The 24198-nt window shown below is 37.7% G+C and overlaps 1 protein-coding gene across 2 annotated transcripts in view; it reads left to right on the top strand.

The window, feature by feature from the left end:
- Nucleotides 1–22720, top strand: part of DCP1B (decapping mRNA 1B) — a 57375-nt gene extending 34655 nt beyond the window's left edge. The window contains exons 4-8 of one of the 2 annotated variants that reach the window (XM_039869215.1): nt 948–1083; nt 13600–13728; nt 15315–16175; nt 18462–18710; nt 21068–22720. In XM_039869215.1, coding sequence (XP_039725149.1) covers nt 948–1083; nt 13600–13728; nt 15315–16175; nt 18462–18710; nt 21068–21148 — 1456 coding nt within the window. In that variant the 3' untranslated portion in view covers nt 21149–22720. The remainder of the gene's footprint in view (nt 1–947; nt 1084–13599; nt 13729–15314; nt 16176–18461; nt 18711–21067) is intronic. The other variant, XM_039869214.1, reaches the window with a different exon arrangement.
- The last annotated feature ends 1478 nt before the right edge of the window (nt 22721–24198 follow it).

The raw sequence follows: 24198 nt of genomic DNA, 5'->3' as shown, positions 1-24198 counted from the left end.
ATGGGTAATGATAGCAATATTTCATATGGATTAAAAAATACCTTCTATAGCTCAGCCAGAGGCCATGTTAAAGTGGTTAGCATTCTGCAGTAATTATGTAACGGCTGAGGCAGGAAATTGATTGTTGACCAGCAACAAGCAGCTGATTTGTGTGGATTCTGAGCCCTTCCTCAGAATTAAATCTCTCAAATTCTCAGATTTCTTTGGCCACAAACTTCATGGCAATATAAAAGAATTTGAGCTGAAAGTCAAAGCACACACACACAAAAAAGTATTTTTATCAGCATCACCTAGCAGCATATAGGAGCAATCTGGTCTCCCTTCTGTATTGTTTTCAGGAAAACAGAAGAGATGCCGCATTGATCTGTTTTTTTAATGCTCCTTCTTCTAGAATGTAGCTTTCACTGTGTTTCTAAACTGCTAGAGAACTACAGGGTTTGAGTTGCTGGAATTAACCTTGCTTTGACTCCAAGGCACTTTGGAATGAAGAAGAAAATTCTTATTTGTAGTTTGCCCAATGTTTGAGAACTCTAAATTGAGTTCCTCAGCAATTAATGAGTGCTTTCAAATGTTCTAAAGAGGAGTAGGCAAATTTATTCTGAAAAAAAACAGTAAATTTTTTTTTGAAAGGCCATCAGGCCTCTGTCACAACTACTCAACTCTGCCATTAGTGTGCAAAAGCACACTAAATGACACATAAACAAAAACCGGTGGTGGGCCAGATTTGACCTTGTTGATTGGAGTTGCCCACTCCTATTCTAGATTCATATATCCAGTCAGTATACTCAGGACCTCAGATCTCATTTTTCTTCTTTTAACTCTTAAGCAGTCTTATTTCTAATATGATTATAACAGGATAAAAACAACTGGGTGAGACTTGGATAGTTTTAAAATCATTTGTGTTGAATCGGTTTTTCTTGTGTGGATCTTCCCCTCTACTTTTATAGCTTAACTCAATATGAACAGTTGAAAGCCCATCAGGGAGCTGGAGCAGGAATCTCCCCAACGATCCTCAATTCGGGAGAAGGCAAGGAAGTAGATATCTTACAAATGCTCACCAAGGCCAAAGATGAATACACAAAGGTGAGTTATTGTCTTCCCTTGTGATACATTCTTAATTTCCACAGTGGGAATGTGATCACTGAGAAAGACTTACTGCTGTTCCTCCCACCAAATAAAATTATATGAAAAAAATGTTTTGTTTTGCTTTTAGTAGGCTAAACAAGACTGCCTTTAACTGGATTAAAAGGTAGCCTGAGAAATCAGTAACCTTCATAGATACAAATAGTATCCAATCAGATTTACCAAAAGTCCCATTTACAGTAGCAACAAACTAATAGAAATTCTTTGGAATAAAATTACAAGAAATGAGCAAAACTTACATGAAGAAAACTTTTAATCTTTTTCCAGTTTAGAAAAAAAAAGTGCAGCTTGCTACCAGCATTCATTTAACATCACGTGTAGGAATGCTACGTTTTCTAGGATTTGACATTGTCAGTAACTCGAACTAAAAACAGAATGCTATAAACAGAATGATGCTTTTGTTTCCAAAGACTATCGATGTACTAGAGCGATGCGAAAATAATAATAAAAGCGAGATATTCCATGGCAAACTTTGGGGGTAAGATTAGGACTGTAATCTGTTAATTATCTCAGGGTAAACACTGCAGCTACAAGTGCTGCTGGCGAGTATTCTCAGGGCAAATGGGGGTTAAACATTATTGAAAGGTATAAAAATAGACTTGAACAAATGGAAATATATGTCCTGATCTTGGATAAGAAAATAAAGCTTCAAGTTCTTACTTCCTCATAGATTAATCTATAAATTTAAGATGATTCCTAAACAAATACAATCTGGTTTCTTTTCTGGAGTCAGACAAGGTGATTATAATATACAAGGAAGAATAGCTAGAGAAAACCCTGGCAAAGCAGAGCAATACTGGGTGGAAGAGAAAGGGGGAGCAAGCTCTACCTACCTGATACTGAGACATTAAAGCCCGAACACTTAAAACAGTATGGTATTGATGGTGCTGATATGTAAATGGCCAGATAGACCAATGGGACGGAAGAGAAAGTCCAAAATGAGACACCAGTGTATGTGAAATTTAGGATATAATAAAGATGAAAATCTCAAATCAGTTAATTGAACAGATTTTTAAATAAATCATGTTGGGATATCTGGTAAGCATTTGGAAAAATACAAAATTGGATCTGTACCTCACACCATATGCCAGGATAAGTTCCAAACGTATAAGAAATTTAAATGTAAAAATAAAATTCTTCAAGTACCAGAAGAAAACTTGTATTTTTTTTTTTTTTTTAAATCTGGGATAGGGGAAATCTTTCTAATTATGGCGCAAAACCCAAAATCAATTAATATAACTACATAAAAATAAAAAATAAGGTGTTGCATGGTTTAAAAAACACACAAGCAAAGTGAAAAAGATATTAAAAACTGAGAAGAAATATTTACACCTAAATAACAGAGGGTTAATTTCCCTATTGTATAAAGCACTTTTATAAAAATCGAGAAATAAAAGATTAACACTCTAGAAACATGAGCAAAAAATAAAATTAAGAAAAAAGAAAAGAAAACCCTAGAATTTGAAAATTAGATAAGTGTACATAACCTAATATCATATTATGACATAATTAGAAAAGAAATTAGAGTGACTTCAGAACTCCTTATTTGAACTGAACACCCTAGTGGATTATATTTTAAGGACTAAAGAATTGCAAAGAAATTATAAACTTTGTCCAGTGGATTTACTGTTAGTAGTAATATTGGCATTGTAACTTTTCAGCTGTCATGGGATACAACAAAAGAGTACAGTTGACCTTTGCACAATGCAAAGGGGCATTGACACCCCTCCACACATGGTTAAAAATCTACATATAACTTTCAACTCTCTAAAAACTTTACTAATGCCTACTGTTGACCAGAAGCCTTACTGATAACATAGACAGTCGATTAACACATATTTTGTATGTTATATGTATTATATACTGTATTCTTAAAATAAAAAGCTAGAGTAAAGAAGACGTTATTAAGAAAATTATAAGAAAGAGAAAATATATTACTGTATTTATTGAAAAAAAAATACATGTATAGGTGGAACCATGCAATTCAAACGTGTTGTTCAAGTGTCAACTTTGTGGTTAGAACAAAACCTTCAGTGTAGAGAAAAAAAATAAGTTAAAACTGTATAATGTTGAATTTTAAGTGGAAATGTCAGAATTAGTTGACATTTTGTTTCTTAAATATACAGTTCCTAACTCCCTGAAAAAGACCTAGAAATAAGTGACAACCCGCTAGCAATAAATACCTCTAGCCTCCAGATTGTTTCTAAATACTGTTCCCTTCTAAAAGACATCAGGGCTCTTTAAAGAAACTTCTGATTCCAGGTCTGAAAGAGGAAAGTCAAACAAATAGGGCCATGTGAAAGGGGCACAGTAGTCACCTCGAAGGGACACTAACCAAAGTATCGAATTCTAACATCAACGAGAATGACTGCAATGGGTTGAAACCCATTGAATATATAAAATCTATGAGTTGATGGTGATGAGAGAGAGAAAGCAACCAAAAATATAAACAAAACAAAAAATAATTATTGGCCATCCTTGGAAGTATTAAGACACCAGCTCCTTCCTCTGAAAATTGTTAGTTAATGGAAAAGAATTAAGCATTTATTCTACCTGTCCAGTATGGACCATATTTCAGAGTAAACAAGTAGTCCTGGTCGATGAGGGAAAGTTCTTCTCTATCTAAGAATTCCAAGAATTCCCCTTCTAAATATAGATGGAATAATAGAACTTAAAACACCCCAGTAAAATAATTGATTCAGGCAATGATCGTCAGTAATATTAATGTTGACCCTTATGAGAATTGTTGATGGAAACTTGACCATGGAAGGATTAGGCTGCCACCACCTGAACCCACTGAGCAGCATCATTAAAAATTGAAAAACCAGACATATCCCTCCTAATGTGAAACAATGTGAAATATATAGCACGATCTTGAAATATTCTTGCCAGAAGAGTTGATCCTGAATATAAATCTTGAGCTCTAACTTTCTAGTTTATAGAAAATGGAAGGGAGGAGGGGTGAAGGGCAGGTACCCACACCTGACTAACTCATAAAATAACAGAGAACACACACACACATGCTCATTATAGCTTCAGAGACTTCACTTTATATTATATCTAAAACTTGGAATGGTTTCCCCTCATTTTATTTGCCCTTCAGAGTTAACACATTCTTCAGGGCCCAGTTAAAACGCCACTCTGTACATGGAGTTTTCCCAGATCACCTTATTCAAATTCATTGTTTTTTCTACTGAACTTACCAGTCTGTTATTATTTAGAACTTATTTTGTTCTTATTTATTACATTTAAGACAACTTCTCCCACTACAATATAAACCTGTTGAGGTTGAAACAACATCACTATGTGTCCATAGAGTCTCCATATGATTATTACAGTGTTGACATGAAGTACGGATATCTAATCAGTGTACAGACTGTACTTGTCTATAAAGTCAAATATATATTATGGATATAACATTAATTGCTCCAACTATGAGATAAATAACAAGAAATTATTCCTTCTGCCATGAATAGCCATATGATAAAATGTAACCTTCTAGAAGCACCTGCATGATCATGTTATTTCTCTGTTCTAAATCTTTCTTGGTTTCTCATTGCCTAGTATATGAACCTGTGGATTCTTTAAGCCTTTCATAACATGGCCTCAATTATTCTTCTAACCCCGATACCTTCTACTCCCACTGCCCCCTACAAATATTTGAAACTCCTACCAAACAGAATAACAGTCTTGCTTCCTCCTTCTTTACCTGTCAACTATGATCAATTTTATAAGGCTCGTTTCAAATGTCCTTTGTTCATCTTGTTATTCCGATCTACGTATCCAGATGTATATGCTCCCCCATTAATGTTCATTGCATCTTTATATTTGCCTTATGTTTGTATTATCTCCTCTCTCACACACCAACAGACATTTCAGGAAATATGGAGATCATGAGCAAAATAGTTCTGAGATAGAGGAAAGGAAAGAAATGGAAATAGGGTAAAAGAGAAAGAAAACATTTTCCTCAATTCTTGTGAGGAAGTACATTTTCCATTATTGGAAGTTGTCAAGAGGCTGAATGATTACATATTGAGGTGGTATAAAAGAACTTCACTACTCTAGATGAGTGTTAAACTAAATGACATCTGAGATCCTTTCCAACTCTAAAATTCTCAAATTCATGAAAATCCCAAAAAGTAAGAAGAGGAAACATTTTGTGTTAAAGGTATATGATATTGATAAAGTGAAGCTTAGTGATACTAGATACAACTTTTTATGTGAAATTAATAAAATAATTTGAAAACCTTATTTGGGTCATATTTTGTGCTTCCTCCCCTAAAAATAAGCTTTCTATGAATTTGCTATAAGGTAGCAATGATGTTAATTTGAGCCTCATCTCCTCTACCTCCTTCCTTCTAGTCAAAATGCAAATAAACAATAAAATAACCAAAACTCAGTAAGAAATAGAACCAGGCCAGAAATGATCTATAGGTTGCTGCTATTCAGAAGTGGACTATTTTGTGTTTTGTGGTTTTAAGTAAGAATAGTTGCTTCTAGATATAACTGTGATTTGTTTATGAAATTAAAGAAATTATTAAGTATCTTTTGATATAAAAAAGAAAATAAAGACCACCTATAATACTAAAACCCAAAGATGTCTACTTTTAATACTTTTAGTATATTTCCTTTGAGACTTTTCTCTTGGCATAGGTACATATGTTTGTATGTTTGTGTATGATAAAATAGGATTATGTGACATAGTTTTTGAGGCTTTAGAGAAGTGCCTCAGGTTCTCTATGAAGAATCCATTATATACTTTTCCCAAAACTGTGGTTTTTTCCCCCCAAATATTTTAAAGTTATTTGGGTTGGGAGAAGAATAGAAAATTAAAGAACTGGAAAATGAGCTACAAACTATTGAAGTGGATAAGCAATTTGATAGAGAGCAATTTTTATGTAAAAGCAAGGCTTCACACATAGATAGACAATTATAGTGACATAGAAAACAGCTTCTAGCAGTTTTACTTAGAAAAGTCTATCTGGGGTTATGCATAGCAGCAGCCTCTTGGCTCATGTGGATATGTGCATAGCGAGGGTGGGGAAAATCTGTTTATTCTTTGCTTGAAATTACAGAAAGGGTCATTCAGTGAAAGTAAACTTAACATCCATTTTCTTTTAAATAGAAAGCAGGAGTTAAAGACTTTTTACGCTAAAAATTTGTAAGTGGCTATATCTTAGGCTGTATTCTTATCTTGTGTTGGTCAGCTATATCTTGGAAAGCCAGACTAGTTGGTCCATGCAGCCATACCACTAACCACCATCACTTACCTAAGAATTAGAAAATACATTTTATGCTCATAAATTGATTTCACAACCCATTTAACACTAGTGCCAAATCCAAGTTATCGACAGAATTCTTGGAAGAAAATAATTAGTCCTTTGTACAGTTAACTTTATAAACCTAAGTGAACACAGAGGTAATTGACCTCATACCTCTACATCCTCAAATTAGAAAATACAACCCAATAACTGTAAAATGCATTGGGAACCTTGGGGTCCTGAGGGACAAGATCGTGTTTATAGCTCATTCCAAGTCAGGGACAGTGTGAAATATTTTCTGGCCCGAGGCCTTGACTATAGAGAGTCTGTAGTACAGGAGGTAGCATTTTTACATTCAGTTTTATTTGGTGTTTTAAGTTAGACACCGATATCATTGTTGTGCTCTTTTTTTCTTTTTTGCATTCATTTTATTTACTTTTTTATTTTTCCCCTTCCCCCCTCCCTTCTCCCTCTGGTAACCACTCATGTCCATGAGTCTCTGTTTGTTCTGTTCATTTGTTGCTTTTAAGTGTATATCCCACATATAAGTGATATCATGTGATTTTCAACCTTTTCTGTCTGGCTTATTTCGCTTGGTATGATTATCTCAAGTTCTATCCATGTTGTTGCAAATGGCAGTATTTCATCTCTTCTTATGGCTGAGTAATATTCCATTGTATATATGTAACACAGCTTCTTTAGCCAATCATCTATCGTAGGACACTTTGGTTGCTTCCATGTCCTGGCCATTGTGAATAATGCTGCTATGAACATCGGTGTGCAAATATCTTTTTGGATATGCGTTTTCAAATCTTTGGGGTAAATACCCAGTAGAAGGATTGCTGGATCATATAGTAGATCAAGTCTTAGTTTTTTGAGGAACTTCCATACTGTTTTCCATAGTGGCTGTACCAATTTGCAGTCCAACCAGCAGTGTATGAGGGTTCCTGTTTCTCCATATCCTTTCCAACATTTATTATTACTTGTCCTGTTGATTATAGTCCTTCTAACAGGTGTGAGATGGTATCTCATAGTGGTTTTGATTTGCATTTCCCTAATAGCTAGTAATGTTGAGCATCTTTTCATATATTTGTTGGCCATTTGTATGTCCTCTAGGGAGAACTGTCTGTTCAGGTCCTCTGCCCATTTTTTGATTGGATCATTTGGTTTTTGTTGTTATTAAGTCATATGAGTTCTTTGTATATTTTGGATATTAGGCCCTTATCAGAGGCATTGCTTGCAAGTATATTTTCCCATTCAGATGGTTGTCTCTTGACTTTGTTGACAGTTTCTTTTGCTGAACAGAAGCTTTTTAGTTTGATGTAGTCCCATTCATTTAATTTTGCTTTTACTTCCCTTGCCTTTGAGGTCAAATTCATAAATCCTCTTTAAGTCTAAGGTCCTTGAATTTAGTTCCCATGTTTTCTTCTATGCATTTTATTATTGTTTCGGGTCTTGTATTCATGTCCTTAATCCATTTTGAGTTAATTTTGGTGTGTGGTGATGGACAACAGTCTAGTTTCATTCTTTTGCAGGTGGCTTTCCAGTTTTCCCAGCACCATTTATTGAAGTGGCTTTCCTTTCTCCACTGTATGTTTTTGGCTTTTTTGTCAAAAATTATTTGCCCATATAAATATAGGTTTACTTCTGGACTCTCAATTCTGCTTCATTGGTCTGTGTGTCTGTTTTTCTGCCAATGCCATGCTGTTTTGATTATTGTCACTTTGTAGTATAATTTGAAGTCGGGCAGAGTGAGGCCTCCAGCCTCGTTTTTTGTTCTCAGGATGGCTTTGGCAATTTGGGGTTTTTTGCGCTTCCATACGAATCTGATGATTTTTTGTTACATTTCTTTAAAAAATGCTGATGGGCTTTTGATGGGGATTGCATTAAATCTGTATAATGCTTTAGGTAAGAAGGTCATTTTAACTATGTTGATTCTTCCAATCCAAGAACACAGAATATCTTTCCATTTCTTTGTATCTTCTTCGATTTCTTTTAATAGGGTCTTATAGTTTTCATTATATAGATACGTCACATGTTTCATTAGATTTATTCCTAGGTATTTTATTCTTTTTGTTGCAATTGCAAAAGGAATTATTTTTTCCAATTCTTTTTCTGACACTTTGTTATTAGAGTATAGGAATGCTGTGGATTTTTGAACATTGATTTTGTATCCAGAAACTTTACTGTATTTGCTTATTGTTTCTAGTAGTGTTCTTGTGGAGTCTTTAGGGTTTTCTATATAGAGAATCATATCATCTGCAGATAGTGACAATGTGACTTCTTCGTTTCCTATTTGGATGCCTTTTATATCTTTCTCTTATCTGATTGCACTCACTAGGACCTCCACTGTTATATTGAATAACAGTGGTGATAATGGACAGCCTTGCCTTGTTCCTGATTTTAGAGGGAAGGTTTTGAGTTTTTCACCATTAAGTATAATATTGACTGAGGGCTTGTCATATGTGGCCTTTATTATAGTAAGGTATTTTCCTTCTATACCAATTGGTTGCGTTTGGATCATAAATGGGTGCTGTATCTTGTCGAAGGCTTTTTCTGCATCTATTGATATGATCATATGATTCTTATTTTTTAATTTGTTTCTGTGATGTATCACATTAATCGATTTGTGTATGTTGAACTATCCCTGTGTCTCTGGGATTATACACCTCTTGATCTGGTGTATAATCTTTTTAATATGTTGCTGTATTCGCTTCGCTAGTATCTTATTTAGGATTTTTGCATCTGTGTTCATGAGAGATGTTGGTCTGTAGTTTTCTTTTTGTGTGTTATCTTTACCAGGTTTTGGTATTAGAGTAGTACTGGCCTCATAAAATGAGTTGGGAAGTATTGCCTCCTTTTCGATTTTTTTGGAAGAGTTAAATCTTCTTTGCATACTTGGTAGAATTCACTGGTGAAGCCATCTGGTCCTGGAATTTTTGCTTTTTGGTAGATTTTTGATGATTGTTTAAATTTCCATACTGCTGATCAGTCTATTTAGATTTTCCAGTTCTTGATTCAGTCTAGGAAGGTTGTATTTTTCTAAGTACTGGTCCATTTCTTCTAGGTTATTAAATTTAGTGTTATATACTTTTTTTTTCATAGTATTCTTGTACAATCCTTTTTATTTCTGCAGTATCTGTCATAATTTTTCTTCTTTCATCCCTGATTTTGTTTATTTGTGGTTTTTTCCTTTTTTCTTTAGTGAGTCTAACCAGGGAGACTCAATTTTATTAACCTTCTCAAAGAAATCTTTGTTGCATTAATTTTTTCTATTGTTTTTGTTTTCAACTTAATTAATTTCTGCTCTAGTTTTCTTTCCTTTTGCTGACTTTAGGGCTCATTTGTTCTTTCTTTTCTAGTTTTTTAAGATGAAGTGTTAGGTTGTTTATTTGGGATCATTCTTGTTTTGGAAGATAGGCTTGTAATGATATGAACTTTCCTCTTATGACCACTTTTGCTGTGTCCCAAAAGTTTTGATATGTTGTACTATCATTTTCATTCATTTCTATATATCTCTTGATCTCTCTTTTTATTTCTTCTCTGACCCAGTTATTCTTCAGTAGCATGTTGTTTAATCTGCATGTATTTGTGGTTCTTCCTGCTTTCTTTTTATAGTTGATCTCTAGTTTCAAAGCATTATGATCAGAGAATATGGTTGGTATGATTTCAACCTTTTTATATTTGTTGAGGCTACCTCTGCGTCCCAGTATGTGGTCAATCCTTGAGAATGTTCCCTGTGCACTAGAGAAGAATGTATAAACAGATGTTTTGGAATGAAAGGCTCTGTAAACAACAATTATGTCCAGTTGATCTAATGTATTATTTAAAGATGTTATTTCCTTATTGATTTTCTGTTTGGATGATCTATCCATATCTGACAGTGGGGTATTTAGGTCCCCTACTATGATACTGTTTTGGTCTGTTTCTCCCGTTAGTTCTGTTAGTAATTGCTTTATATATTTCGGGGCTCTCTGATTGGGAGCATATATATTAATAAGTGTTCTGTCTTCTTGGTGTGTGATTCTCTTTATCATTATGAAGTGTCCCTCAGTATCTTTCTTTACATTTTTTATTTTGAAGTCTATTTCATTTGATATTAATACTGTTACTCCCACTTTTCTCTGAATGCCATTTGCTTGAAATATCACTTTGAATCTATATTTGTCTTTGGAACTGAGATGTATCTCCTGGAGGCAGCATATGGTTGGGTTTTGATTTTTGCTCTATTCTGCAACTCTGTGGCTTTTTATTGGTGAGTTCAGTCCATTTACATTTAGGGTGATTATTGAAATATAAGGTCTTCTTATAGCCATTTTATCTTTTGGTTTCTTGTAGCTTGGTGTCTCCATTGCTTCCTTGTCCTTGTGTTTCTGTGTCGTTTATTTTGGTTGGCTTTTGTGGGTTTTCCCTCTGGTCCTTTGTGTTTTATGTTATATACTTTAGTTCTGAATCTTTGGCATGTGGTTACCATTACGAATATGTAAAGGATAGTTATATATATATATATATATATACAGTCGTCACTTTTCTTCTGTGCATGCCTTATCTCCATTCCCTTTTGAGAATTTGGATCTTTGAATCCTCATCTTTTCAGTTATTGTTGTCTCAGTTTCTCCCTATGTATGCTGAACGTTCATTGCTATCTTGTTATAACAATTCTCTTATTATTGTTTAAGTTTATAATGCCCTGTTCTTAGTAAGGGTTGCTCTCTTCTGCTTCTATTCGCCTGATAGTCACCTTACTCCTAATTATGTGGGGTTTTTTTTGTCATTTTGTTTTAGGTGAGCTGATACCTTTCAGTATTTCCTGTAGTGCAGGCCTTGTAGTGGAGAATTCCCCCAATTTTTCTATGTCTGGAAGGTCTTTATTTCTCCTTCATATCTAAAGGAGAGCTTTACTGGATACATTATTCTTGGCTGGTAGTTCCTTTCATTTAATAGTTTGAATATTTGATTCTACTTCTTTCTGGCTTGTAAGGTTTGTGCTGAGAAGTCCGACAATAATCTAATGGGTTTTTCCTTTATAGGTTACCATCGTCTTTTCCCTGGCTGCCCTGAGAATTCTGTCTTTGTCATTGATTTTTGATAATGTTAATACAGTGTGTCTTGGTGAAGGCCTTCTTGCGTTGAGATAATTGGGTGTTTCATTGACTTCTTGAATTCCAAGCTCCAGCTCATTCTTTAGATTTGGGAAATTCTCGTCAACTATTTGTCTGAAAATGCTTTCTAATCCCTGCTCCTTTTCTTCCCCTTCAAGAATTTCCATTATTCTTATGTTTCCTCTCCTGACGATATCAGCTAGTTCTTGAATTTCTCTTTCATGATTTTTCATTCTTTGGTTTCTCTCTCCTTCCGTCTGATTTATTTCTAGATTCTGTCTTCAATATCATTGATCCTCTCCTCCATTTGGTCGACTCTATTTCCCCAGCTTGTTATCTCATCTTTCAGCTCTTGCAGTATGTTCTTTATCTCCAGAAGGTCTATTCAGTTCTTTCTGAGGGTTTCAATCTCCCTGCTAAAGAATTCATTCTGCTCATCTAGTTGTTTTTTCAATTCCTGAAATTGTTTACATGATTTGTTTCAGATCTCATTGAGTTTTTTCAGAAGTATCATCCTAAATTCTCTGTCATTTAAATAACATATTTCTATGTCTATAAGCTTATTTTCTGGAGATTTTTCTCTTTCTTTCTGAGATGCCTTGTACCTTGGTTGTTCATGGTGTTTAATGGACTATTTCTCTGCCTGGGTATTAATAGAAATGTATTCTGCTTTTTTTCCAGAAAAATTTATTATATAAAGGTCTCTATTTAGCCTGCTGCAAAGAAGGCACTTTTCTTTTGGTTTCCATTAGGTGGAGTCTAAGCCTCTTGGATTCCGGCTTTATATAAAGCCTTAAAAATGCCTTTGCATTTTCTAATAGATATTTAATCATACTTGCTACCCTCAGTTTCAGTCCCTGTCAGTGTTAGCAACAGTTTCGGTAGCGTTTGCTCAGATTCCCCTGGAGCTCTGTGGTGTTCAGTCTCGGAGGGTACGGGGGGAGGGGCCCTCTGGGTTGTGGTTTGAAGGCTACAGCTCAGCCTTGTTTCTGCAACTGTAGCCAGTAAAAATCAGCTGTTGTTTCTCTGCCATCCCGCTTTTCTGTCGTCCCTGTTTCTCTGCCTTCTGCCTGATGATTGGGCACTGCTGTCGGCCGCGTGGAGCTCACAGCACTCCTATGCAGGGCTGTTCAGGGAACTCACAGCTCCTCCCACCCCCGCCACAGGTAACTCTGGCCGGCTGTGAATCAACGGCTTCATTATTTCTCTCTCAGTCCACCTCCCAACACCCGGGGTTCTGACTTGTGGTAGCTCTTATGCACAGATCCCACACTCAGACGTGCTGTGTGCAGTTTGGGTATTTTTGTTGAGTTTTAGATGCTCAGCTTATTGTTGTTTCAAGAGGAGAAATCTGAGGACATCTCTCACTCCGTCATGTTTCAAGAATGTCTGCTGTGCTCTTTTTGTCATTAATTCTACTCTGTTAGCAATTGCATAGCTGGTTAGATTAATATGTGATAATGATTCAGTACTTGAAATGGTGAGGCATGTCTCTTGTTTCTTTCTCCGTGAAATTCTAATTTGTAGTGAGTGGCTCAGAGCACTCAGATTTGAATTATTCTGTTTATACAAAAAGTCATTTATTAAATAAAGATGATGTTAGTAATTTTTAAATCATTGGTTGAGTCAGCTTTACTCTTTGGTTTGTAGACCAAAAAGAGTTTGTTACTTTAATGATACAGCTCTCCAATTTTAAATCAACTGCTAATGGGTGAATAAAACCCTACTGTAATTCAGATATGGTATTTAAGGAATAGTTTTTATCATTGTTTATCATCGAAAAGCATTAGATTCTATATTTTTAAACTATTACTTTTTAAGCATATTGATAGCCTTTCAAGTATCCAAGTATCTAAGAGCCTCTAGGTCTTGCAAGCTAATGCTATTGGTAATATTTTAGGGCACTGAATTGTGCAACAAAGAAAAACTAAATTTGAGTTTGATTTATACTCAAATATAGCTAGTCAGAAGAGATTAGGGATTTTCCTTTGTATAGGACACTATCAAAAAAAAGCTACCAGCTAGATAAACAACAAGAAGGTATGCTCTTTCTTTTACACTAAAAATGAGGTGTTTTTTTTTTTTCATTTTAGTGTAAAACTTGTTCTGAGCCAAAACAGATAACCAGTTCATCTGCCATCTACAACAACCCCAATCTCATCAAACCAATTCCAGTGAAGCCCAGTGAAAACCAGCAACAGCATATACCTTGGCCCAACCAGGTACACGGTTCTCTGCTTTTCATATGTGGTGTCTTCTTTATTCAATTACAGTTGACATTCAATATTATATTAGTTTCAGGTATATAGCACAGTAGTTAGACATTTATAGAATTCTTAAAGAACTTTTACCCAGAATTTATTTAGGAAGGGCCTAGTGCTATTCGAGGATGCTTTAAGGTAAATCCAAAAAAGAACAATTTCAAATTAGAGATTTTTTCATTATTAATAATTTACTCTTCCTCAAAGGGGTTAATATTTTACTTTTAGCATTTACCATACTCTGTGCTAATCTCTTGTGGACTTGAACTCCTTAGAGGATAATGTATTTTTTAAAAAACAACAAACTAATAACATTGTTAAAGCTGACAGGAATGTTACCCATCAGGTCTGTATTCTGCTGTGGTTGGTGGTTGGTTTCCCAAGGCCACTGAGAGAATGACAGCCAAGGCAACAAAACTCAGCTTAACTTTTCCAAGCACCTCCTTTGTTCTAGTACAATGAATGCCCTCCTGAATCTAATGCAGTTATACCAAACTGCATTGGATTCAGGATGGGATTCCTGTCCTAAGGAGTGTTATGAAATTCTCCTTTAGACCTGATGATTTGGCATTGTATTTGCATCTAAAATATAAACATAATAGCAGTTTTGTGTGAGCATATATATATATTTCAAAATGGTAAAGCATTAATGAAATTGCTTTATCTGCAAGTCTCATTATTGATTGTAAATATAATGCGGCTATTTCAATTTCTTATGGTTATTTCTCATTAAAAAATTTTTTTAAAAGAATTGATTTAAATCAATTTTGAAAATGAGCATGGAACCAAAAGACATAAGGACTGGCTAATGAATTTTTTTTTAAAATAAGTCTTTTCTAATTATCTTTTTGCTTTCTTTTATTGTTTTCTATGAAAATTTTTTATTTTAATAGAGAAACCAGAATATATTAACTTGAGAATGAACCTCCTGTTTTCTTAGCCCAGCAATAGAAAAAGCAACAGAAAGGTAGAGATAATATAGAGCAGGAAGGAAGCAGCTTTGCAATTGGCCGGGCTAAGGTAGATTTTATGTATTTTAATGATTTTTTTTAAAAAGCTTCTAGTATATAGTTTAAAAAGAAAGATCAAGTTATATTAAATGACTTATGTTTCTTTCCTTCCCTAAATTTCTATAATTCTGTGAAAAGCTACCAGAAATTCTGAAATCCTCATATTTCTGTATATTCTTAGTATCTTCTTATACTTTGCAGAGTTAGATTTCCTGTTGAAGAGAATATATACCTTTTAATGTAGGCGATTCTGTATTATAGTGGTCCCCAATCTGTGAAACCCAGGCCCATTAAGGATCATATGCCTATTTCAACATTCAACAAATACTAAGATATAACAGCTATCTTGAGAGTGGTAGGGGAGAATGCTGTGAAAATTGTTTTCATTTAAAAAGTCTCAAATTTGTGGTTTATTATAGTTAAGTTTTTTCATCCTCTCTAATTGATTCTATCTTCTATTAGGTAAGTTATGTTTCATAGCCCCCATATAACCAAACTGTATGTAGACCCATTTTGAGACATTTTTATTTTTTCCAGACCTTAGACCCCGAACCCCAACACTTGTCCTTGATGGCACTCTTTGGGAAGCAGGACAAAGCTACATGTCAGGAAACTGTGGGGCCTCCACAGACCTTCCACCAGCACCACCAGCAGCAAGAGAAGCTTCCAATTAGGCAGGGGGTTGTGCGTTCCCTGTCCTATGAGGAACCCAAAAGACACTCGCCCCCCATCGAGAAGCAGCTCTGTCCAGCCATTCAGAAACTCCTGATCAGGAGTGCAGACCTCCACCCATTGTCAGAGCTTCCTGAAAACCAGCCCTGCAAAAATGGCAGTACCCATTCTGCTAGGGAAGTTTTTACTGGACCTGCCCAGCCAGGGTCTCCCCAGACCATTGGGGCCTCTCGTCGTGTACACAATGCTTCCAGAACTCAGAACCTGTTAGAGAAGCTTCACAGTGCCCCAGGGGCAGTGAAGAAGCACTACCCTAGTACACCAGCACCTGCCAGCTCAGCTGCCCTAAGCTTCAGCACAACTCTTACTGCTGCCACCCCTGCAGCTCCAGTAAAGGGAGTGTCTCAGCCACAACTGGTACATGTCAATGGCTCCCTTCCACCTCAGGCACTAGGACATCAGGCTCATGGAAAAGAACAGTCTACGCGTCCAAGACAAATGCTCCCTATCTCTGGCAATCAGACAAGTGGTTCTGGAGTGATCTCCCCTCAAGAGCTACTAAAGAAGCTTCAGATCGTGCAGCAGGAGCAGCAGCTGCATGCATCTAACCGACCAGCCTTGGCAGCTAAGTTTCCTGTGGTAACTCAGAGCTCTAGAACAGGAAAACCCTTGGAATCTTGGAGCGACAAGACATCCAGCACAGAAAAGCAGGCTCCTCTTCTCCGGGTAAATATCTATGAGAGTTGAGGGGGTGGAGGGGAGAGTTATTGCTATAATGGAGTGAAATTTGGAATCAGCTTCTGTGCTCTAGGGACATTTCTGTTTAGAACAGGTGCCAAAGCCACATCTGTACATCTATTTATCACCTTAACTTTCTGCCTGGAAAGAGAATCTTTTTTCTGGTTAGCAATCTGGGAGCTTCCCTCCTTTCAGAGATGCTTCATTTGCAGAGTTAAATCTTTGCAGTGTTTTAAGGTCTGAAGACATAAACATGGACATGGACCTGCATGAGAAAACATAGACATGGGGAAAAACCCTAATCTTTGTGCAAACTTGTGGTCTGCTTTGAAATCATTCTGGAATAGCGAACATCTGACCTCTTGTTATTTCAGTCCACAATTAATTGTTGGTTATTCATTTATTCAGTAAATATTTTTGAGTACTTACTCCCTGCCAGCCATTGTGCTATGTGTGGGTACGGAGTGATGAGGAGCACAGGTGCGCTGCCTCTGCAAAGACCGCAGTCCTGGAGGTGCTTGAAGTCAAACATACCATTAACTCCTTAAAGGTGCAGCCTGCTTTTGTTTATGTCACCAGTATAGCTCAGTGAAGATCGCGAGAGGGATAGGCATGCCATCTACCCCACCCACACCCACACAAATCTCCAAAGAGGGAAAATACTGTAATTTTTAGATGTAGTCTATCCTTTAAGGAATAAGGTTCTCTGTGTTCATCAGTAACTTAGAACGGCTAGAAAACCACAAGCTATTCCACTGCCAGTGGGTAACATCTGAAGTACTCCCTTCCATTTGAATTGGTACAAATTCATTGACAATACAGTGTGTTTAAGAATTAGGAAGTTCTCCCTATGTATTACATATATCATCATTGGTGGTTTTGTCATGTTTTGGCAAGTAGCTTATAATGGTTCCTCAAAAATCTTTCCTTTTTTTTTGAAAACAAATATTATAAGCTTGTAGCATAAGTCTTTGTGACTGTCAGGCACTGAGTTAGAGTACTCTTATTTATTATTTATTAATATCGCAAATCTCAATACCTACCGCTATAGAAACAATGTTTGTCACTCACCCTCATCCTCGTTTCAATGTAATATTGTCCTCTTTTTTATAGCTGATTTTTTTCTCTTTAATGATTTATATTGGACACTAGGAAAATTGGGATCGATAGTTTAACATAAACGTCTACATGCACAGTTCTCTTTTATTTCCAGTGCTCACAGGTGTGGAGCCAAGCAGGAAAGTACACATTGTCAGCCCACACTATGCTCTTCTTAATGGTGCTGGCTGTCCTCCAGGAGCATCCGTCTCAGCCCCTCTCCTTGGAATAGCAGATAGGAACAGGAAAACAAACAACCTACCTTCTTCTAGTCTAGTTTCTGCCCAAAAAGATACCAAGGGAATGGTTATAAAATCATAGCAGTTTCTAGATCAATGGCCTTTATGCCCCATCTTTGAGTTCTTCTGAGGCATTAGGAGGCTGATAAGTGACATCTTTTTTTTTTGCACCTGAGTTAGAAACAAATGAGAGAGAGAGAGAGCTGAAGGAACCAATCAGGTAGAGATCAAAATGTCACTTGCATAACTGGAAAAGCCACTGGAAAACTTGGTTTTAGGTCTGTTAGCCAAGTGAGGTAGACTGACTTACCCAGACAGGCAAGTGACTGGCAGTGCTGGGCATGACCAGCCCCTGGGGGCCTGCCCCTGCAACTTTAGCATGGGAAGACAGAAAGTGTATGCTCTCCGAAAGCAGGCAAATCCCATTAGGAAAGGCCCCAGGGTGGGGCGGGTGGTGGGGTGGACCCGAGAATCACGCCTCTCTCCTGATGAGAAGTGAGTGAGGAGGGCTGCTCTCAAAGCGGTTCCTCCATGGAGAAATCGGGAGTGGAAACGTGTGTACATCCAACAACTCGCATAGGTTGTGGGACCTTTAGGTCAGAGTAGTGGACCACTAGCCCGGAGGAAGAGGCCAGTAGTCCTAAATGCATGTTGCCAAGTGATGATAGTAAAGCAGAAAAGTCAAATATTACTCAAAGGCTACGCTTTATATGCAATGGAAACAATAGTCACTACCGCAGACTGCCAGACCTGCTTAGCAACAACAAGGGGTCAGTTCTCCTAAGAGCTTTTCCCATCTAGTGAAATTGTGAACAGCTAAGATTTAAACTCACCTGTATCTACTCTTGCAAGTGAGCAGCTGCTTTATCTCTGTATCTGTTGTTTCAATGCGTTGCTACCTACTTCTGCCCTCTGTGTGTTTATTTCCTGTGAGCAGGTCATCTCATCGCAGCGTATCCCTGCTACAGTGGCCTCTTCTCTGCTCATGTCCCCCATGGTGTTCACACAACCCACCTGTACCTCACCAAAGGAGCGGGACAGTGGGCTCTTGCCCTTGGGAAGCCAGGATCCAGCTGCCACCTCCACCAGCCTCCTCCTGCCTCTGCAGAGCCCGGAGCCCAATGTACTCACCAGCAGCCCACTTACCAAGTTGCAACTTCAAGAAGCACTGCTGTTCCTCATTCAGGTAGGAGAACCATTCTCTCTCCTCTTCTTACCTTTACCAATCCTGCTGACTCGGGGGTTGCCACTACGAGATAAAGACTCACTTAGCTAATGCCTACTTAGTACTCCCCAAGAATAAGAGGATGACATAACAAGTCACCCTAAACCACATGGCTCTGTCTTAGCTGGCTGAGATTCAGAATGCGAACTGTGGCTTTGGATGTCTCAACTCAAGGATTTGAAGGACTAAGTCCTCCAAGCTGTCACCCGTCAGAAAAGGGGGCATAATTAAGGAAGTATAAGGAAGTATAATTAGCCACTGAGCCACTGAGAGGATTCTATGTGCTGTGGGGCGCCCAAACCAAGAACACACCTTTGAGAATTAGAGGTCAGGGCCATCGTGAGCGAGTGGTGGCACTTAGTGGAGAATTCAAGCAGAGTGTGAACAAGGAGCAAGCAGGTAGTGAAGCAAGTAATGGCTGCGACTACTAAGGGCATACTTTACAAGTAATTTTGAAACCTGTCAATTAGAACAGGATAGAATGACAGGACTTCTTTGGCAGCCACATGTCTTACTTGTCTCTATGAAATAACAGCAACAGCTAACACTTATGTAGATCTTTGTGTCAGGCACTGTTTTAAATGCTTAACATATATTAATTCATTTCATCCTTATACAACAACCCTATTATTTTTTCAATTTTAGAGATAAGGAAACTGAGGCTAAGTAACTGGCCTGAGGTCATACAGCTAGGAGAGGGCAGAGCTGGGATTCAACCCCAGTCTGGCTCTAGAGCGTTCCCACTGGCCGCAGTCGGGGCCACAGTCGGGGCCACAGTCGGGGCCACAGTCGGGGCCGCAGTCGTAACTGGACTGCTGCACAGAATCGGGCCCTGGGCAGTCCTTCAGCGGTGCACCTAGCAAAGCACATCCGAAAATAAACGGTAGGCCTTGAAAAGTGGGGTGCTTTTCTTTAAACAGACTTTAGACACCTCAGTAACATATTTAGGTATCTTTTTGATAGTCTTTAAGAGAATTTTTGGGGTGCTTTGCTTAAGCTTCAGAAAGCAGGCTAGCACTTTTGCAGTTGTCTCATTCTACTTGAAAAGAAAATGGTCTCTATTAGTAAAAACACTTTTTAAATGCAACATATTTTAGAATGAAAGGAAAGGGCCTAGAAATCAGCATCTGAGTGTGAAAGCGGAAGAATAATCTGCTAAAGATGAGCAACAAATGATTGTGCGTTACTAATTCACAACTATCGGGATACGAATATTTCCTTTTAAGCCATTCATGATAGGTTCATGAGGACTTAGATAGGACGTCTATAAGCAATTAACGGAAAAATACCTTAAATTTGAATTTTAAAGTTACATATTTTTTTTCTGGCTCATTCCATTTAAATCACATTGTTCCAAAGATCTCCGTGCAACGCCAAGACTTCGAAAGTCCAGCACAGTCCCTTTACATAAATATGTTCCCTCCACTCTCTACATACATTTTACTTTTCCCCATGTTTTAGACATGTTTTCCTGATGAGCTGTTAGAAGTCACTCAAGCAGTCTGTTTTTAGTCTTTGCCTGTTAGTAGGACACAGTCTCATGCATAAGGACTTTGTGGCCACTTTGTAGGGATAAGTAGCTCTCCTTCATTGCATGAGAATAATGTTAACTCTGTGTGTGGGAAGGCAAGAGGGGATGAGGGGGAAATGTGAAATGTGGGTGATTGCTAAAGCTTTAAAAGATTTGGGTGGGAGGGAGAAGTCTCCAGAATTAAAATCAGAAAACTACTAATTAGACCGGTGATTCTCCCTCAGCCCTTAGCCAGGCAGAAGAGCCCAGAGACTGCTAGTTTAACTACTGTCCACTTGGCAAAGCCAAAAACTTTCTGTAATAATGGGAGAATTATACTGGCTTTGATGAGATACCAATGAAACATATTACAAGTAAAATCTTATCTAATGCCAAAACAAAGTATACATAGTGGAGGACCTTTGAGAACCACTTGCATTCTCCTAACCAGATGTCAAGAACCACAGACCTAGATCATTTTCTCCCTCCCCAGCCTGCTGTTGGGGACTTCTGTATTTTCACCAGGCTTTTCATGAGACAACCTCGTTCCATATGCCATGTGGCTAGGTTGCCCATCTGTGCTAATGTAACATACCAGCCATCAAAAACCAGCAGTGGACTCTGTCCAGCCTTGTCTTCAATCCCACCTAACATTCACATAAGTAATTAAAAACTACCAGCTGCTAGAGCAAGCAGGTAGAGCTGAGCATCTTAGGATCAAAATGCCAGTTCAGCTCCAATACAGAGGAAGCCTTTTATTTCTGCCAACAAATAACATTCCGTTGGGTCTTTTGATTTTGTTTTCCAGAATGACGACAACTTCTTAAATATAATCTATGAGGCTTATCTCTTCAGCATGACACAAGCAGCCATGAAAAAGACTATGTGAAAGCAAAGCATTTCAAAATTGATTTTCAAGGTCCTCCAGCTCAAGGTTCTTTCATGTTAAGTGGTGTTACCCTGAATGTTTCTGTCTTTTTTTTAAAAAGTATGTGTAATATGAAGTAAAATGTTTCAGACTCTTTTTCAGTCAAGCTTAAAAAAAAATAATGAAATCCTTCAGTATATCTGGTACTATGAATTGAGTGGGTAGATAAATCCTTTGCTCAGATTACACAGTAAATAATACCAAGCTTAAATTATTTTTTTACATGTATAGGTCCATTCCTTGAAGATTTAGTCTCTCCACAGGGAGGGCTGTTTTGGAAACTTTGTTTCTTTTTTATAGCTTGTTTATTCTGTGAACGCGGAGAATGTGTGCTGTTCCCATTACTGAGTTCTCTGTGCCATAGGGCATGCCGACCACAAGGTGGCAGTGTCACCTCGCAGACTAAGGCATTCAGCCCTTACCCAGCCTTTGGAAGTAATGCTTCCATTTCTTTTACCAGACAAAGTAAAGCTTTCATTTGTTAAAGTCCGATTGGCTTGTTTTCCCAGGGCCTCCAACGGGAAATTATTTCTAAGGTATTTATAGCTAGTTTCTAGAGGATAGTTGTTCTAGGTGTCCACCAATGGCCCAGATTTCCAGTAACACTTCATTTATCCAGGCTCATGCTGTTTCTTTTGGACCCAACCAGCAGAATATGCCTTCCTATGCCTCCAACTGAACATTTTATCATTTTTAGCAAACATGCTGAGAGGAAGGTCACAGAAGATTTTAAAGCCTTTTCTTAGCCTCTGAGGATAAGTAATGGATTGTTCAAGGCATAATGATAAGGATTCTTCAAAGTATGTAGCAGATTGGTTTTTAAGTTCTTAGAGATGAGGAGCTTAATCTTGGAAGGAGTAGAAGAGCCCTTGCCAAGTCGTTAAGGCCCAAAAGAGTGGGTATGGGAATTAGTCCCTGCTGAGTATCAGTAATAAATAAAGCTTTGCATTTCTATAGCCCTTTTTATTCTTGGATCATAAAAAGATCTCTAGATGACTGCGCAGAAGACAGGTTTTATTCTCATTTTATAAGCCATAAAAGGAGGCATGGGAAAAGTAGGTTTCCTCACAGCTTCTGATGCTGAGATTTGGGCTTTCAGCTTTAGACCTTTATTCAGGCACACCGTCAAGCAAAGGGTTTATGGGAGGACCACCTCCCCACTTCCCACAGGAGTGCGCTTTTTCTTCTGAGGAGAAGAGGTGGGTGGAAAGGCAGTGACTTTACTGAACCCTTGTTTCGTGCCATACTCAGGCTGAGGGATCTACTGTCATCCTCCCACGCTTAGGAAAGGACGGTTTCTTTTGTTTCTTTGATGTCTCCTACAACATCTAACAGTGAAAACCCATATGACGTTCTAACAAAATACTCGGAGTTAATAATTGCTTCTATAATATCTCGATATTCTTATAAGGAGAATGGGTCAAGGAGAGAGACACACGTGGATCTATTATCCCAAAATCAATGACTGCTCAGTTTGGTAACACATATACTAAAATTGGAACAAAATCAATGATATACTTAACTTCTGGCCAACCGTTTTGTTTGTTTTTTTTTAATCTCTTTGATCTCAATTACATGTTTAGAGTTGCTTCTCTCGCTAGGGAGAAATTAATTCCCTTTTAAATGTTTCTAAGATATTTGGGGCAGCAAATGGCTAATCTTATGAAGTATTTTTATTTTACCTCAGCATTAAATAAAATAAAATAGAAAGAAATATCAGTTGCAGCACCTAATGTGAAAAGATACACACGGCGCGATAGAGGAATGAACGTGAGCCCGGCGTGGTCAGACCTACACTGCGAGCTTTTCTTGGGCCTTTTTAGGTCAACACCACAGTTACCTATTTTTGAAAGATAACAAATTTGCCATCCTTTACTGGATTGAGACACTTTAAAAGTGACAGGCCCAATTCACTTAGACCAAAGACTCAGTCACTCTCTTAAAGGACTCTTGGTGATAGAGTACTTATTCCTTCTACATGGCAAAGCAGATGAGAGCTTCTTTGCACAAAGAGACATCTCTAAAGAAGTCAAGAAATAGATTAAAGAGTTGTCTAAGGCACCCAATGTTAGATTTCATACATAAATTAATTTCTTTTTCCCACTCTTACCCCACATGCTGAGACCATCACAGACCCCCCTCCTAGGTGTCAGACTATATCCAGCAGCAGTTTTAAGCTAACTGAATTTCAAATGGGACTATGAGATTTTGTTTTTAAAGGCAGCATTGTTCAGTGCAGTGGATTTCAATCTTGCAGAAGTGATGGAAGTCAGTTCTGCTTGGTGCAGGGAACAGAACACGTCCTTTGTCAGACAGTTCTTGGACAAGTGAACTTTTCCAACACACTGATTTTTGAATTGTAAAATGAAAGTAATACTCACTTCACAGGGTCCTTATGAGGATTAACTAGGAGCGAATTATGTAAAATGGCACCTCCTGCCTTGTACTCTAGAAGTATGAGTTCCTTTCTGCCCCCTCTGTCTTGTCTGTTGTGGCCAGTCCTCCGACGCTATGCTCACCCCTCCAACTGTTGAGATGAGGCCCTCACTTCATCTGCTAGCCTCCAAGACCTACGTATTCAGTCTGATGTTGACACTTATATATCCATGGTCACTTTGCTATACCATCATCTCCCCTTCATTTCTTTATCAATAAAATGAAAAGTTTCACTTATCTCTTCCTTCCAAAGGAAGTGCCATGAACTCTTTAAGATAAGGATGTCAGTTTAACCCAAAGAGCACTGTTGTTACTGCCCTACATTTCTGGGTAAAGCACCATTTTAATAGAAAGGCAGAGAAGGCAATCCCTGAATGGTCTCCTGAAAAGACACAAAGGCCAGACGTGGTGGTAATTTCAGAGAGACACTTTTGCTAGCATCTTCAAGAACTTCCTGGTATGGAACCCAGTTCTGCTGATACCAACAACTGGTTTCTTCCAGTGGGTTCAAAAGGTAAGCCCAGGGCCAAAACTTCCCAGGCTGAAGGCACACATTGTTTACATCTGGTAAGTTC

The sequence above is a fragment of the Pteropus medius genome, unplaced genomic scaffold, assembly GCF_902729225.1.
Source record: "Pteropus medius unplaced genomic scaffold, Ma_sr-lr_union100, whole genome shotgun sequence".
NCBI lineage: Eukaryota > Metazoa > Chordata > Mammalia > Chiroptera > Pteropodidae > Pteropus > Pteropus medius.
Note: the sequence above shows the minus strand (reverse complement) of the source record. Positions and strands in the feature narration are given on the sequence as shown.